The sequence below is a fragment of the Chaetura pelagica genome, unplaced genomic scaffold, assembly GCF_000747805.2.
Source record: "Chaetura pelagica isolate M959 unplaced genomic scaffold, ChaPel_1.0 scaffold522, whole genome shotgun sequence".
Lineage (NCBI taxonomy): Eukaryota > Metazoa > Chordata > Aves > Apodiformes > Apodidae > Chaetura > Chaetura pelagica.
In genome coordinates, this window is record NW_009952262.1 from 49,396 (window position 1) to 61,682 (window position 12,287).

General features: G+C 42.9%; 1 protein-coding gene across 2 annotated transcripts in view; it reads left to right on the forward strand.

Annotated features, from left to right (window-relative positions):
- The window catches only part of GNA11 (guanine nucleotide binding protein (G protein), alpha 11 (Gq class)), a 31,844-nt gene extending 20,532 nt beyond the window's left edge, over positions 1-11,312 (forward strand). Inside the window, exons 3-8 of one of the 2 annotated variants that reach the window (XM_010007461.1) lie at positions 4,072-4,256; positions 5,044-5,198; positions 6,148-6,276; positions 7,971-8,100; positions 8,867-9,020; positions 10,485-11,312. In XM_010007461.1, the coding sequence (XP_010005763.1) occupies positions 4,110-4,256; positions 5,044-5,198; positions 6,148-6,276; positions 7,971-8,100; positions 8,867-9,020; positions 10,485-10,675 (906 nt within the window). In that variant the 5' untranslated portion in view covers positions 4,072-4,109 and the 3' untranslated portion in view covers positions 10,676-11,312. Of the gene's footprint in view, positions 1-4,071; positions 4,257-5,043; positions 5,199-6,147; positions 6,277-7,970; positions 8,101-8,866; positions 9,025-10,484 lie in introns of those variants that run through there. The other variant, XM_010007462.1, reaches the window with a different exon arrangement.
- The last annotated feature ends 975 nt before the right edge of the window (positions 11,313-12,287 follow it).

Below are 12,287 nucleotides of genomic sequence, written 5' to 3' on the forward strand. Positions count from 1 at the left end.
GGCTCCTTCTCTGTCAGAATGGGTTTTGACATAAGCAGGAACTGCGGAGCTGGGGCGGCTGGTTCTGAATGCGGGCACGCACACGCGTGGTCCTTGTCTGGAGGAAGCGCTCCCAGGGCGCTCTGGCCTCTATTAGCGTGTGATAATTCAGTGATGGAGTTGATGCTTTTCAGTATTGCCAGGGAACTTCTGGGAAATCGGCCTCCAGCTCCCAAGCCAGAGAGTTCCGGCGGGGGCGGGGGTTGGGGTTAGGAACTTGGTGTAGCGAATCTGAGGGGAGAGGAGCGGTAAGAAAGCGGAGTCGTGTGACGAGGAAATGGCTGTAGTGCTCAGTGTCACCCTCAGAGGTGGGGATCACCGGTGCCGCGATAAGGATGTAGGTGTTCAGATGGAAACGTGGTATTGTTCTGTGGTTGTGCACATGGATAATATTCCTTGCTTAGATAAGACTTATATGGATAAGTAGTCGGTTACAAGAGCAGCCAGCTATGATTACAGGCATTCACATATTTCTTCAGCAGTAAGTTGGATGTTTGCATCCAGGTAGCCCCCAAATTAAACTTAAGTTACAGTTTTCATGGCTACTGTGATTGATCATTGCTTGTGTATGCATCCTGCTTTGTGTCTTAAGTACCATGTAATCTCAGGCTGAAATGTGAGGCAGATCTGATGGACTGAGCTTATTCACTTGGGATCTGTTGTGAGTTGGCAAGCCATTAGGTACAGGTGAAGAATTAGGATGATTGTTGCTAAAAAAAAAAAAAGGAAAATTTCAGACAGGTGAAGTGAGGCCAGGTCTGCCTGGTCCTTTGGAGATCCCCAATTCTGACATTGCTGCACAGTAATAATTAAGTGAAGGTCAGGGATTTCCTTCTCACCACTAGTCCTCAGTGATTTAACATGTTGCTCTTCTTCAAGTGAAAGGTAAAATCGAGGACTTGATGTTTCTGCTCTTTAAGGATGCTGTGTTGGTTTCTGTAAGGCTTCTTGTAGACCAGGCAGTGTCTCTCTCTCTTGCTTCCTGAAGGCAGTCCCACAGAAACAGCTGTTTCAAAATAGGTTGGCACTATAGAATAGATCTGGGTTAAGAAGATCCCACTGGATCTAAAGATTTCACTTTAGAAATAATTCAGATTGCTCAAGAATCCTTTCTGCTTTTCTGAAATACACAGTTAAGTAAGATTCAGCATCAGATTTTAAAAAAACAAAACACAAAAACCCAAAAATCTAGGTGAGGTGGTTAGACTGGATAGGCAACACTTCCAGTTTTAGGATGTGTTTGCTTGATGCTTTTTGCTGGATACAGCATTCCACATTGCCCACCTTCATCTGTGGCAGATAATGTATGTTCTCTCTCCTTGACACAACTCCTGCTTGCAGGGATTTCTTCTGTCTTGCTCCTATTATGTGCCATTCTTACGTTCATAAATGTTAGTGGTTGTATTTGTGAGAGGGCTTTCCTAAGCCTTCAGAATTTTTAGAAGAGTGCCTGTGTAGAGGGAATTTTTGCCTAGTAGAAACTGGTAATTTTTCTTGTTGTCACATCTAGTGACTGTTAATTTGTTGAAGCCTAAAGCAGAAAATTGGGGTGAAGAATAACAGTGCTCATCAATTATGAACCTCATAATAAGAAATTTTATTTCAAGGTATTGGGCATTGCCCTCTAGTGTAAAGTAATCATTTTACTGGGCAGGGAGGGAGGAGAATATTTTAAACAAAAGTGACCTGTGATTAAGCATGGGATAGTGTTGACTGAGAAATGTATTTAAAAGTGCCTTTCAGGTACTTGGGGCCATTAGTAACTTACTGTGAACTCTGCTGCTTTCACGTGTTGGCAAAAGAAATGGTGATTTCAGGTTATCTTCCTGTCTTAGCACTGTCATATTGAAAAAGTTTATTGGGCTCTTACAAATGTAGGAGAGCATACCCACCAGAGCTCATAATATTCTGGTGTAGTGCTGTTCTGCATTATCAATGGCCTAGGTAAAAGCAAGAGGCACCTTAAAAGCAGACAAACAACTCTCCCATCTCCAAATCAAACAAAGCTGCCCCCACAACCAAAAAGTGGGTGATGATGGAGTGACAGGAAGAATCTTTGTTTGAATTCAAGTTCGGAAGTAAGTGAATGGCTGGTGCTGAGGTTTCTCCAATGTTTTCTTTATTGGAACCCTTTGAAGCACCACTTTTTTTTTTTTTTTTCCTTTCTTTCAGTTTTGGTTGCTGTGGTAAAAGACAAGGAAGTATTTACCACAGTGAGAGAAACCGCAGAAGATTTCAGTTTCCAATTCCCCTCCTCCATTTATGGTGTAGCTTTCTGTTTGAGATGGAGATAGTTTGCTGCATGTAAATGGTGTTTATAATGTTAATTTCTAACTATACTGACACAATTTCAGTCAGTTCTTGGAGATCGGGAAAGTTTGTTTATTTAAAGATGCTGCTTCTAGTTATGTGCTTGCTGCTTTTATTTGAGCATATTTATTTGTTTGCCGTTTAACCTGGCACTATATACATGAGTAGCTGAGAATCTATGTGTGAGTAGTGTATTGTGATGAATGAGATCCTGCCTGTGTCTATGCCCTGGTGTGAGGCAAGTACCTGGTGGTTCCTGCCAGGGCTCTGCCAACATGCTCATTCCTATCTGCAGATCAAAGGAATTTGTCACTTGTGCCATACATTTTAGCTTTTGTTCTCAGTAGTCAAGTGAGCTGGGCCACTGTATTGGAAAGAGCTGTCTTTTTAAAAAATATATGCAGCATATCTATAGCAATTTTTAGAAGATTGAGCAGAAGTACTCAACAGAAGTGTCAAGTGTGGAGGTATGCTAATCACATGTAAGACTTGACCTGTGTGACCCCTCCACAAAAGTTGCTGCACACGTGGAATGGAAGTTGCTGGGTTCTTTCCGTAATACTGGTTGAATTGTGAATTTAACAAGGTCATGGATAATTTATCTGATGTTGTTTTTATCTCATACTTACTGTGTTAGAAAGTTCCCACCATCTTCATATATTGTCTGTTGGCCTTCACATGTTAAATGACATTTTTCTGGGGCCAGTAGGAGTGGGAGGACCTGCCCAGCTGACGGTGCAGGAAGCAGGCACTGACAGGCTGGACGGTTCGAGGCGCCGGCATTGGTGCGAGCCTGTCCTGCCCTCCCATCTGCTCCACCACCCAGCTTCCCGGGCTGTAAACCTGTGTCACAAGGAAGCAGTGGCTGTGCTGAGCAGCCTGCTGCCTGTTAGGGATCCAGGCTGAGCACAGGCAGCTGCTAGCAACATCCTCCTGTTCTCCCTCAGTTGCTATTTTTAACTCTCTTATACCTGAAGGCTACAAGCAGCAGTAGAGGTGTCTTGCCACAGTGATGATTATTATTTCAGTCTTTAAGAGCAAATGTTTGCATTAACAGCTTGGAATACTAGGCAGACACACTACTGGGTTATTTGTGTCAGATGGATAAGCAAGTGGTTTCTTGAGCTCCATTTTTCTTTAGAGTTGATTTTTCTATTGTGTTCAGTTCTTCCCTGTGAAAAGACACATGATCTATAAGGCAGAGCGTTTTCTGCCCAATGGCAGCGAAAGAAAATTTGCTTTTTACTATGCAGACAGGCTCCCCCCAGCCCACTCACCATCATCCCAGTTTGCAGCACTTACCAACTTGGGGAGTGCATCCGGGCCCTCTCCGCGGGTGCCACGGTCGTAACATCTCACTGGAATATCTGGGAACAGCTCAGGTGTGACGGGCAAGGGGCTGTGGACAAGGGCCTGTTGACGCAGCGTGTGGGAGTGGCTGTAATGTGAGATTTGGAATAAGTACCAGAGCTACTTCTGAAGGCTGCTGTAAAGGACAAGATGTCTTCCTTCTGTGCTGTTAGGTTCGTAGTGCGGATGAGCAGGACCATATAGACTGTCTTTTAATATTCTGGAAAGCAACTAAAAAAGTGGTTGGAAGTAGTGTGCACCTGGGTATAGTAATAGGAACTGTGGGGTATGATGTGGTTGAGGTTAACTTGATTTCTTCTGTGGCATACCTTGCTTGTGATGGCTCCTGACTCTCTCTCTTTCATTCTGTAGGCACTGGGGAGAGTGGGAAAAGCACATTCATTAAGCAAATGCGTATAATTCATGGCTCAGGCTACTCTGAAGAGGACAAAAAAGGCTTCACCAAGCTGGTGTACCAAAACATCTTCACTGCCATGCAGTCTATGATCAGGGCAATGGAAACCCTGAAGATTCTGTACAAATATGAACAGAACAAGGTAAGTTTCCCACTGTTTTTGCATCTATCTTTAGGCAATGCAGATTCTAGGGTTTAACTCCTAAGTTGCTGTTTAGACTTTTTTAGTATTTTGATTTAATGCTCTGTGCCTTAATATTTTAAAGTGAAACTGTATTTAATCAGTTGTGTCACACAGTAACTCGGAGCTGATTTTTAGTAACTGTTTATAGGGACTGGATGGTGCACCAGGAGTTCTTTAGTGTGAACACCTGTTTTACCCTTAGAATGGTTCTGCAGCCTCAGTGATGAGGACAAGCAGGGTGTGAGGAAACTTGCCATGCCCCTGCTTTACTGGAGCGTGGTGGAGGTGTGTTGATAGGTATAATGTGCCAACTTTCACTTACAATAAAGTGTGCAGAACTTGAGTTTATTTTTATTTTTCCTGGTCTAGGTGGTATAGGCAAAAGCCTCTTCCTGTGGCAAATGTAGTAAAGATTTCAGAAAGCAGTCTGTTGTGGATAATAACCTCACAGCTGCCACAGGCTGTTGTAATGACTGCAGTCCTTCCTTTGCTTATAGAATGTAGGGTAGACATTTTTGTTTTCTCTCTCAAAGGGATCATGGTTAAGAATGCTGAAACAGTGTCTCTATTGCTGTTCAAAATGTATTTTAAAACTTTTTGTAAGAAATCTGAGATAGTTGCAGGTTGGGATTCCCCAGAAGTTGGGAAGTCTGTGGACCACCCTCCTGCTCTTGAATTCTCCCCCTCCATTTTGTTTTGTTTGTTTGTTTTTTGGGGTGGTTTTTTTTTGCTTTTCAATCTCCAGGCCAATGCAGTGCTGATCCGGGAAGTGGATGTAGAGAAGGTTATGACATTTGAGCAGCCATATGTAAGTGCAATTAAAACACTGTGGAACGACCCTGGAATACAAGAGTGTTATGACAGGAGAAGAGAATATCAGCTTTCTGACTCAGCTAAATAGTAAGTATATAATCACTGGCATGTCCTGCTAGGTGGTAGTGATGTTCTAATAAATAATACCTGTCCATTTTTTAAATTGAAATCTAGAGTTTGTTCAAGGCCAGGAGCATTGCTGTAGATTTCATTACATAGTTTGTTTACATTAACTTTTAGCTTTTTCATTGAGGCTGATGAGACTTGCTGGCTATGTGTATTGAGATAAAAATCACAGAGATACAAGAGAGGCACTTTGCCTGTTGCCAGCCAGAAGTATCCTTAATAGAAGTTAAGATGAAAGAGCAGTGGAGCAGGTAACTGGTCACTGGTTTGAATCTGGCTCCAAAAAGGCAAGGAGCTTTGCTGGAGGTGAGCGATACTGTGTTTATTTGGGGATAGATGTAGATCTGGAAATTCTTTATAATTTGCTAATTTTCATGAGGGTATGAGGTGTTCTGGTGGGTGATAAAGACAGTTGTTCACACATCTGCTTCTGGGGTATATCTGAGGCCAGAACCTCTGCCTTATGCCACCTGTGTTCATCCTGACTCCTAGAAGTGTTGCTCTTTCTCTTCAGGTTTGTCCTTTGGCCTACAGGTGAATATGATGTGTCACTTAATGGGTTTATTATTAACAAAATCTGAGTCTGGTGACATAGGTTCATTTATAAATAGAAAACCTCAGATGAGACTTGACTCTGAAACATAAGCATCCAATGTACTTCAGCTTTCTCTGAAGTAGATTGTTTTCCACACCAGTACAGAGTTGATAAGAGTTGTCCTTAATGTATCTGTTTATCCTCCAAGGGGGATACCTGGTGTATTCTGTTATTCTTCCACATCACATTTTAACTGTTTAAGTTTGCTTCTGACTTTCTTGTTACGCCAGAGGAAGACTAAATATAGCAGTGTTTAAATCTGTATCTTTATGTGCTGCAATCTAAGGTAGTTTTTTTCCGTTGTGCTTCTTGTAGCTACCTTAGCGACGTGGATCGTATCGCTACCCCAGGATATCTACCAACTCAGCAAGATGTGCTACGGGTTAGAGTTCCTACAACTGGTATCATAGAGTACCCCTTTGACCTAGAGAATATTATCTTCAGGTACTGAAGGCATATTCATGTTACAGCTGAACTGAGAGGGGAGTGATATGGTTTCAGGAAATATGAGTTCATAGAATAGAATCTTCCTGCCAGTAAATTATTTCCTGGAATATCATAGAATCATTAAGTTTTGAAAGGGACCTTAAAGATCGTCAAGTTCCAACCCCCCTGCCATAAGCAGGGAACCCTACCACTAGATCGAGTTGCACAAAACCTCATCCAACCTGGCCTTAAAAACCTCCAGGGTTGGGCCATCAGCAACCTCCCTGGGCAACCCATTCCAGTTCCTCACCACCCTTATAGTAAAGAATTTCTTCCTAATATCTAGCCTAAATCTCCCCTCTCTAGTTTAAAACCATAGGACCCTTGTCCTATCTTCTCTGATGAAAAGCCCCTCCCCAGCTTTCCTGTAGGCTCCTTTCATGTACTGGAAGGCCGCTATAAAGGTCTCCCTGGAGCCTTCTGTTCTCCAGACTGAACAGCCCCAAGTCTCTCAGCCTCTCTTCATAGCAGAGCTGCTTCAGGCCTTTGATCATCTTGGTGGCCCTTCTCTGGACCCTCTCCAACAATCTTTATTGTGCTGAGGGCACCAGAACTGTACACAGTACTCAGCATAGCAGAGGGGCAGAATCAGCTCCCTGGCCCTGCTCGCCACACTTCTTTTGATGCAGCCCAGGACACAGTTGGCTTTCTGGGCTCCAGCACACACTGGCAGCTGATGTCGAGCTTCTCATCAACTACCACCCCAAGTCCTTCCCCTCAGGCCTGCTCTCCTGCCATTCTTCCCCCAGCCTGTATTTGTGCCTGGGGTTGCACCGACCCAGGTGCAGGACCCTGCACTTGGCCTTGTTGAACTTCATAAGGTTGGTACTAGCTCAACTCTGCAGCCTGTCAGGGTCCCTCTGGATGGCATCCCTTCCCTCTTGGGTGTCAACCACACCACACAGCTTGGTATCATCAGCAACCTTACTGAGGATACGCTCAATTTCACTGTCCATGTCTCCAACAAAGATATTTAACAGCACTGGTCCCAGTACTGGCCCCTGAGGGACACTACTCATCACCTGCCTCCATTTGAACATTGAGCCATTGACCACAACTCTCTGGATGTTGTGGATTGCTTTTGTGTCCAGGTGCTTAGTGGAGAGGCTTGATGTATGTGCTGTGATATTACAAAGTATCTTTTGACAATCGCTCCTGTAATGGAATAGTGGTTTGTGAGGCAGCTGGGTGAACTGTTGGTAGTATAAGCCACCAAGGGGAAGAGGGGGTAGCTTGCTCTGGGCAGTGCTTGGCAGCACATTCTTAAGAAAAGTTTAATAACTAAAGAAAGTTTTCTGTGCAAGAAAAGTTTTGAGGCAAGCAGATGCTTTATTTAAAAAATGCTCATTTGACAGAACAGAGTTGGAAGAACTTGTCTTGTTGCTATTTAGCAAACCAGAGCAGAATGCAAAAATGGTAGTGCTGTTATTTGGGGGTTGAAATGGTATCACTCACCAGTGACCATCTCTTCAGTTACATATATTTCCAGTTATATATGATGGTTTTGTTAGCAATTGTGTATGATTGGATCCCCATGCCAGGGTAACTTGAGTGGTAAAGGGCTGTGTTTGTGCTCCTTGGGTGCTGGTCCTTTGCATTTGGGTAGAGACCACAGCTCCCTCTGTGATACTGTGTATGTTTCTCTTCCTTAGAATGGTGGATGTTGGAGGTCAAAGATCAGAACGAAGGAAGTGGATCCATTGCTTTGAAAATGTGACCTCCATCATGTTTTTAGTAGCACTTAGTGAATACGACCAAGTTCTGGTGGAATCTGATAACGAGGTAAGCCAAAGAATGGGAACTCTGCAAGAGGGTGGAAGGAAAGGAAGGATGTCTTTCCAGCTTCTTGGAGGTTGGTACCAAAGCATGTGGTGCCAAGTTGGATTAGCAAGTATTGTTGGTTTTGGCCTTCAGTTCTTCCTGTTGCAAAGGGAACATGAGCCTCCATGGGTCATGATGGCCCTAGGAATGGGAAGTGCACAGTGCACTCAAATAATCTGTGATTCTCCATAATGCTGAAATCCTCTGGGATTGCTGTGTCCTGCATGCCTTGAGAGGCACTGTGCAAAATGACAGCATGCTCTTCAAACATCACCCATTCCTCTCTTCCCCACTTCAATTACTTTGTGCTGTGACTGCTGTCTTGTTGGATAGGGACTGGTCTCTTTGAAGGTGCAATACTGTGTTTTTGCACTTGCTAGCAGATTAAAAAAAAAGCCATTAGATAACAGCAGTTATTCCTTTTCTACAAGACAAAACATATTCTCATAGTACCATGACCAGTTCTCTCATGTGACTATCAAAGCATAAAAAGACTTTAAAGTACTTTGATGTGAATGGCTCACCAATTAAGTGAAGCTTATGTCCATCAGATTTTGTATTTTCTTTCCATTTATTGGTGCAGCTGGAGCCAGAACCTAGCTGGGGCCAAAGTATTCTGTGTACAGTGTCAGAGAGGCTGGACTGATACAGACTGGGGTATATTGGGGGCAGTAGGAAGGCATCTTAGTGCTCATTTGTGGAAACAAATCTTTCTTTTTTATTTCAGAACCGGATGGAGGAGAGTAAAGCTCTCTTTCGGACCATTATCACTTATCCATGGTTCCAAAACTCTTCTGTTATCCTCTTTCTCAACAAGAAAGATCTGTTGGAAGACAAGATCCTCTATTCCCATCTTGTTGACTATTTCCCGGAGTTTGATGGTGAGTGGTTTTTAAGGAGCATCTTTCGTAGATGAATAATTACGCCTCCCCCAATATGCACGTCAAAGCATAAAATAATGGGTGTCCAACTTCCCTGCCCTTGTGCTTGTGCTTATAACCCAGTTCATAAACGTGTCACTTGGGTGTTATATTGGGCATTTCAGCCCTCTAGTCAAGAAGTGACAAATCCTTGTTTTGAGAAACTGACTGGTCAAATACCTGAGTTGTTCAAATTATGGTGCTGAAAATTCTCAGGTGGCGTGAAATTCTTACCAGTGTGCCCTCTGTGATTGTGGAAAAATAGTATCTGTGTGAAACAGAGAAGATCCCATCTGAAACAAAATTCCTTGGCCAAATTAGCATTTCAGACTCTTCAGTTGGGTGCGTTTAAAATTGGCTGGTAACACATCTGTACAGGGCTGAAAATAAATAAGAGTAGTGGAGAGTGAGATGCAGAAATACTTCTTGCCATGCTCTCATGTATTAAGTCTCTCATGTGCTTTAAAAATACAAGATAAAGGAAGAATTGCCATTTTGCAAATAGCTTTCTTTTAAATGACTAATGCAATTGCTTCTTATTAGTTGTCCTCCTACTTCTGGAGCTTCATGCCCCCTGCTGTCTGAAAGCACAAGCACTCTGAAATTGTCAGTGGTGAAAAACATCTTTTTACAGCAGGCTGGGAATGACTGGTGAGCTTATTGGTCAGATTGTGTTTATTTCTAATGTAATTACCAGCTGGAGACAAGATCACAACATCAGGAGGTGTAACATACTTTCAGGTTTTTTGTATAATTCTTTACTGTAGCTCCTCCAGGGATGCTGCATAGCTTGTGAGTGGGAGGTAGCCCATCAGACCACCTCTCAAGAAATGGTCCTTGCCATGGAGAATGTGACAACACCAGTACTGTGAAAGAAATACCAGTAGATGACATTTTTCGGAGGAGTTGTCAGCAAGATGAAGTAAATACTGGCAAAAAATCCAGTTTTTAGCTCCTGTGAGTTGACAATTAGGGCCAGTTAGGACAGACTGCAATGTTGGCTGAAGATCACCCTTGTTTGCAAAACATAGGCTTGTGTCCCTTATAAGATCCATGTATTGGGAAGAAATACACATCCCAGCTCCAGAGCAGAGCCTTGTGTTATGTGTATCCCACATCTGTCACTGTTGTCCAGTGAAGGCAGCAGGTACAGGGTGACACCAAATGCTGTTTCAAAGCACAGTCTGAAGTGCCACCTTGGTGTCTGTCAAAACTCCCAGCCTTGAAAAAATGCCTTTTTGAAATTTTGGTTAGATAACTGAAAAATGTAAGAAATGTAAGCTCCTGGGACGTTTCTGTAATAAATAATTTCTTCTTTATAGCTCTGTAAGCCGTAAGAAAAGTGCACTAGCAATTACTCTGATGGATCAAACCTGGAGATGCACTTAGCACAAATCCATTAACTGGTTTCTTTGTTTGCTGTAGGCCCACAGAGGGATGCACAGGCAGCCCGTGAGTTCATTCTCAAGATGTTTGTGGATTTAAATCCAGACAGCGACAAAATCATCTATTCCCACTTCACATGTGCCACAGACACAGAAAACATCCGTTTCGTCTTTGCAGCTGTCAAGGACACCATCCTACAGCTCAACCTGAAGGAGTACAACCTGGTTTGACCTGCTCTGCTCTTGGCCCCTTGAGTAGCTTCATTGTGAAGAAAAGAGAAAAAAAAAAAAGAAATTTTAAATATGACAGGAAAAAAAGTTTTAATTTTTGATGATGTAATGATTGCAAATTGTCTGATCTGTGGAGTGGCAAGTGCTCAGTGTTATCCTGGAGTCTCATGTCTCTGTCCACAGAGTAGTTGATTTCGTATTTTTAACAAATTGCTTTTATTTCACAGTTAACGGGGATATGCCTCATGTCTTCAGCACCTTGCTTACTTCTTAATTTTTGCCAAATAGCTAAGGCAGTCTCATCTTTAGCTTTCCTTTGTTGCTTAGCCACTTTTTTCCCCCCCTTTTCATTCCCATGGTATATATAGAAAAAAATAACTTTCCAGCTGAGATTGTGAATTCACTGGACTGTGGGAGTGCAGAATGCTACTGGTCCCTTTGCCGTGTGCTGTGGGGGTGCCTCTGGTGTAATTTGCTAACCCTGCTTGCTTTTTATTTCCCCCCTGCCCACCCCCTGCTTTCCCTTCCCCAGGACATGCTCCATGGTTCACTGTGATGAAATGTTGGGGAGGAGCAATTGCTTTCCAACTGTTGTGCAAAAAAAAAAAAAAGGAAAAAGGCAAAACAAAACAAAAAAGCCATCACTTTTCCATTCTTTATATGTTTAGTTATGAGTTATTTTTTTCTTATCAATTATAAGAGGTATGGAGACTGTGATTTTATTTTATTTTTTAAATTATTGATGTTCTATACATAGTTTGCTACGTGTGGCTGTATTTTGTTCATGGACTACAGATGATGGAAGCTCTTGGAGCAATAGCTGCTGAGCCTGGGGAAGTGCCTGACTGTAATTCTTCTTTTTTAATTTTATTTTGTTTTTATTTTTTTCACACGCATGCACACATCCTTCCAACACCACAAGGCTCAATTTGCAGAGAGAAACTTTTGTTTTGTTGAGATCAAGTGAGCAACTTCTCTATGCAGCAGATATGAAAAGCACACTGGGCAATTGTGGCATTTAAATATCAGACTTCGGCTGGATGGAAAATCTTAGTCTCGTGCCACCCTCTAGTTTCTTTCTTGCTGCTAGTAGCAAAAAAGCCTTTTTTATTGCATTTTGTGCTAGTGTGTTGAATTATTTCCTTGGTCCTGTTCTGCTTGCAGATTTTTAGGAAGGACCAGAGTTGGTGGTGAAAAGATCTGGGACATAGATAGGATTCTTGCAAAGACTGAGGATAGCTCTTGGAGAGAGTGGTAGTTCTCCCTCCAGTTGATGCATTCCCCTGAGGCACATGCTGCTGTGTTCCTCTTTAGAGGAGTGTGGATCCTCTGTGGAAGACTTGCACACACACTTGCTCCAGGATCCACGTGATAATCAGGTTGCAGTGGTCCTGGCTGGAGCACGTGGCTGCTACAGAATCCAGGGGCCCTGCTGTGGTTGCACTTTGGGTTAGCAGGAGAGTCAGGGCAGAGACAGCAGGGTTTGCTGGTACAGGTGGAAGGTAGAGTGGAAGTAGTTCTGGATTCTAGATGCCAAATGAAACTCCACTAAGCAGAAGGATGTGAAGCCTTTGCACATTAGAGCTTTTTCCAGGAGCTGAGGCAAGGGAAC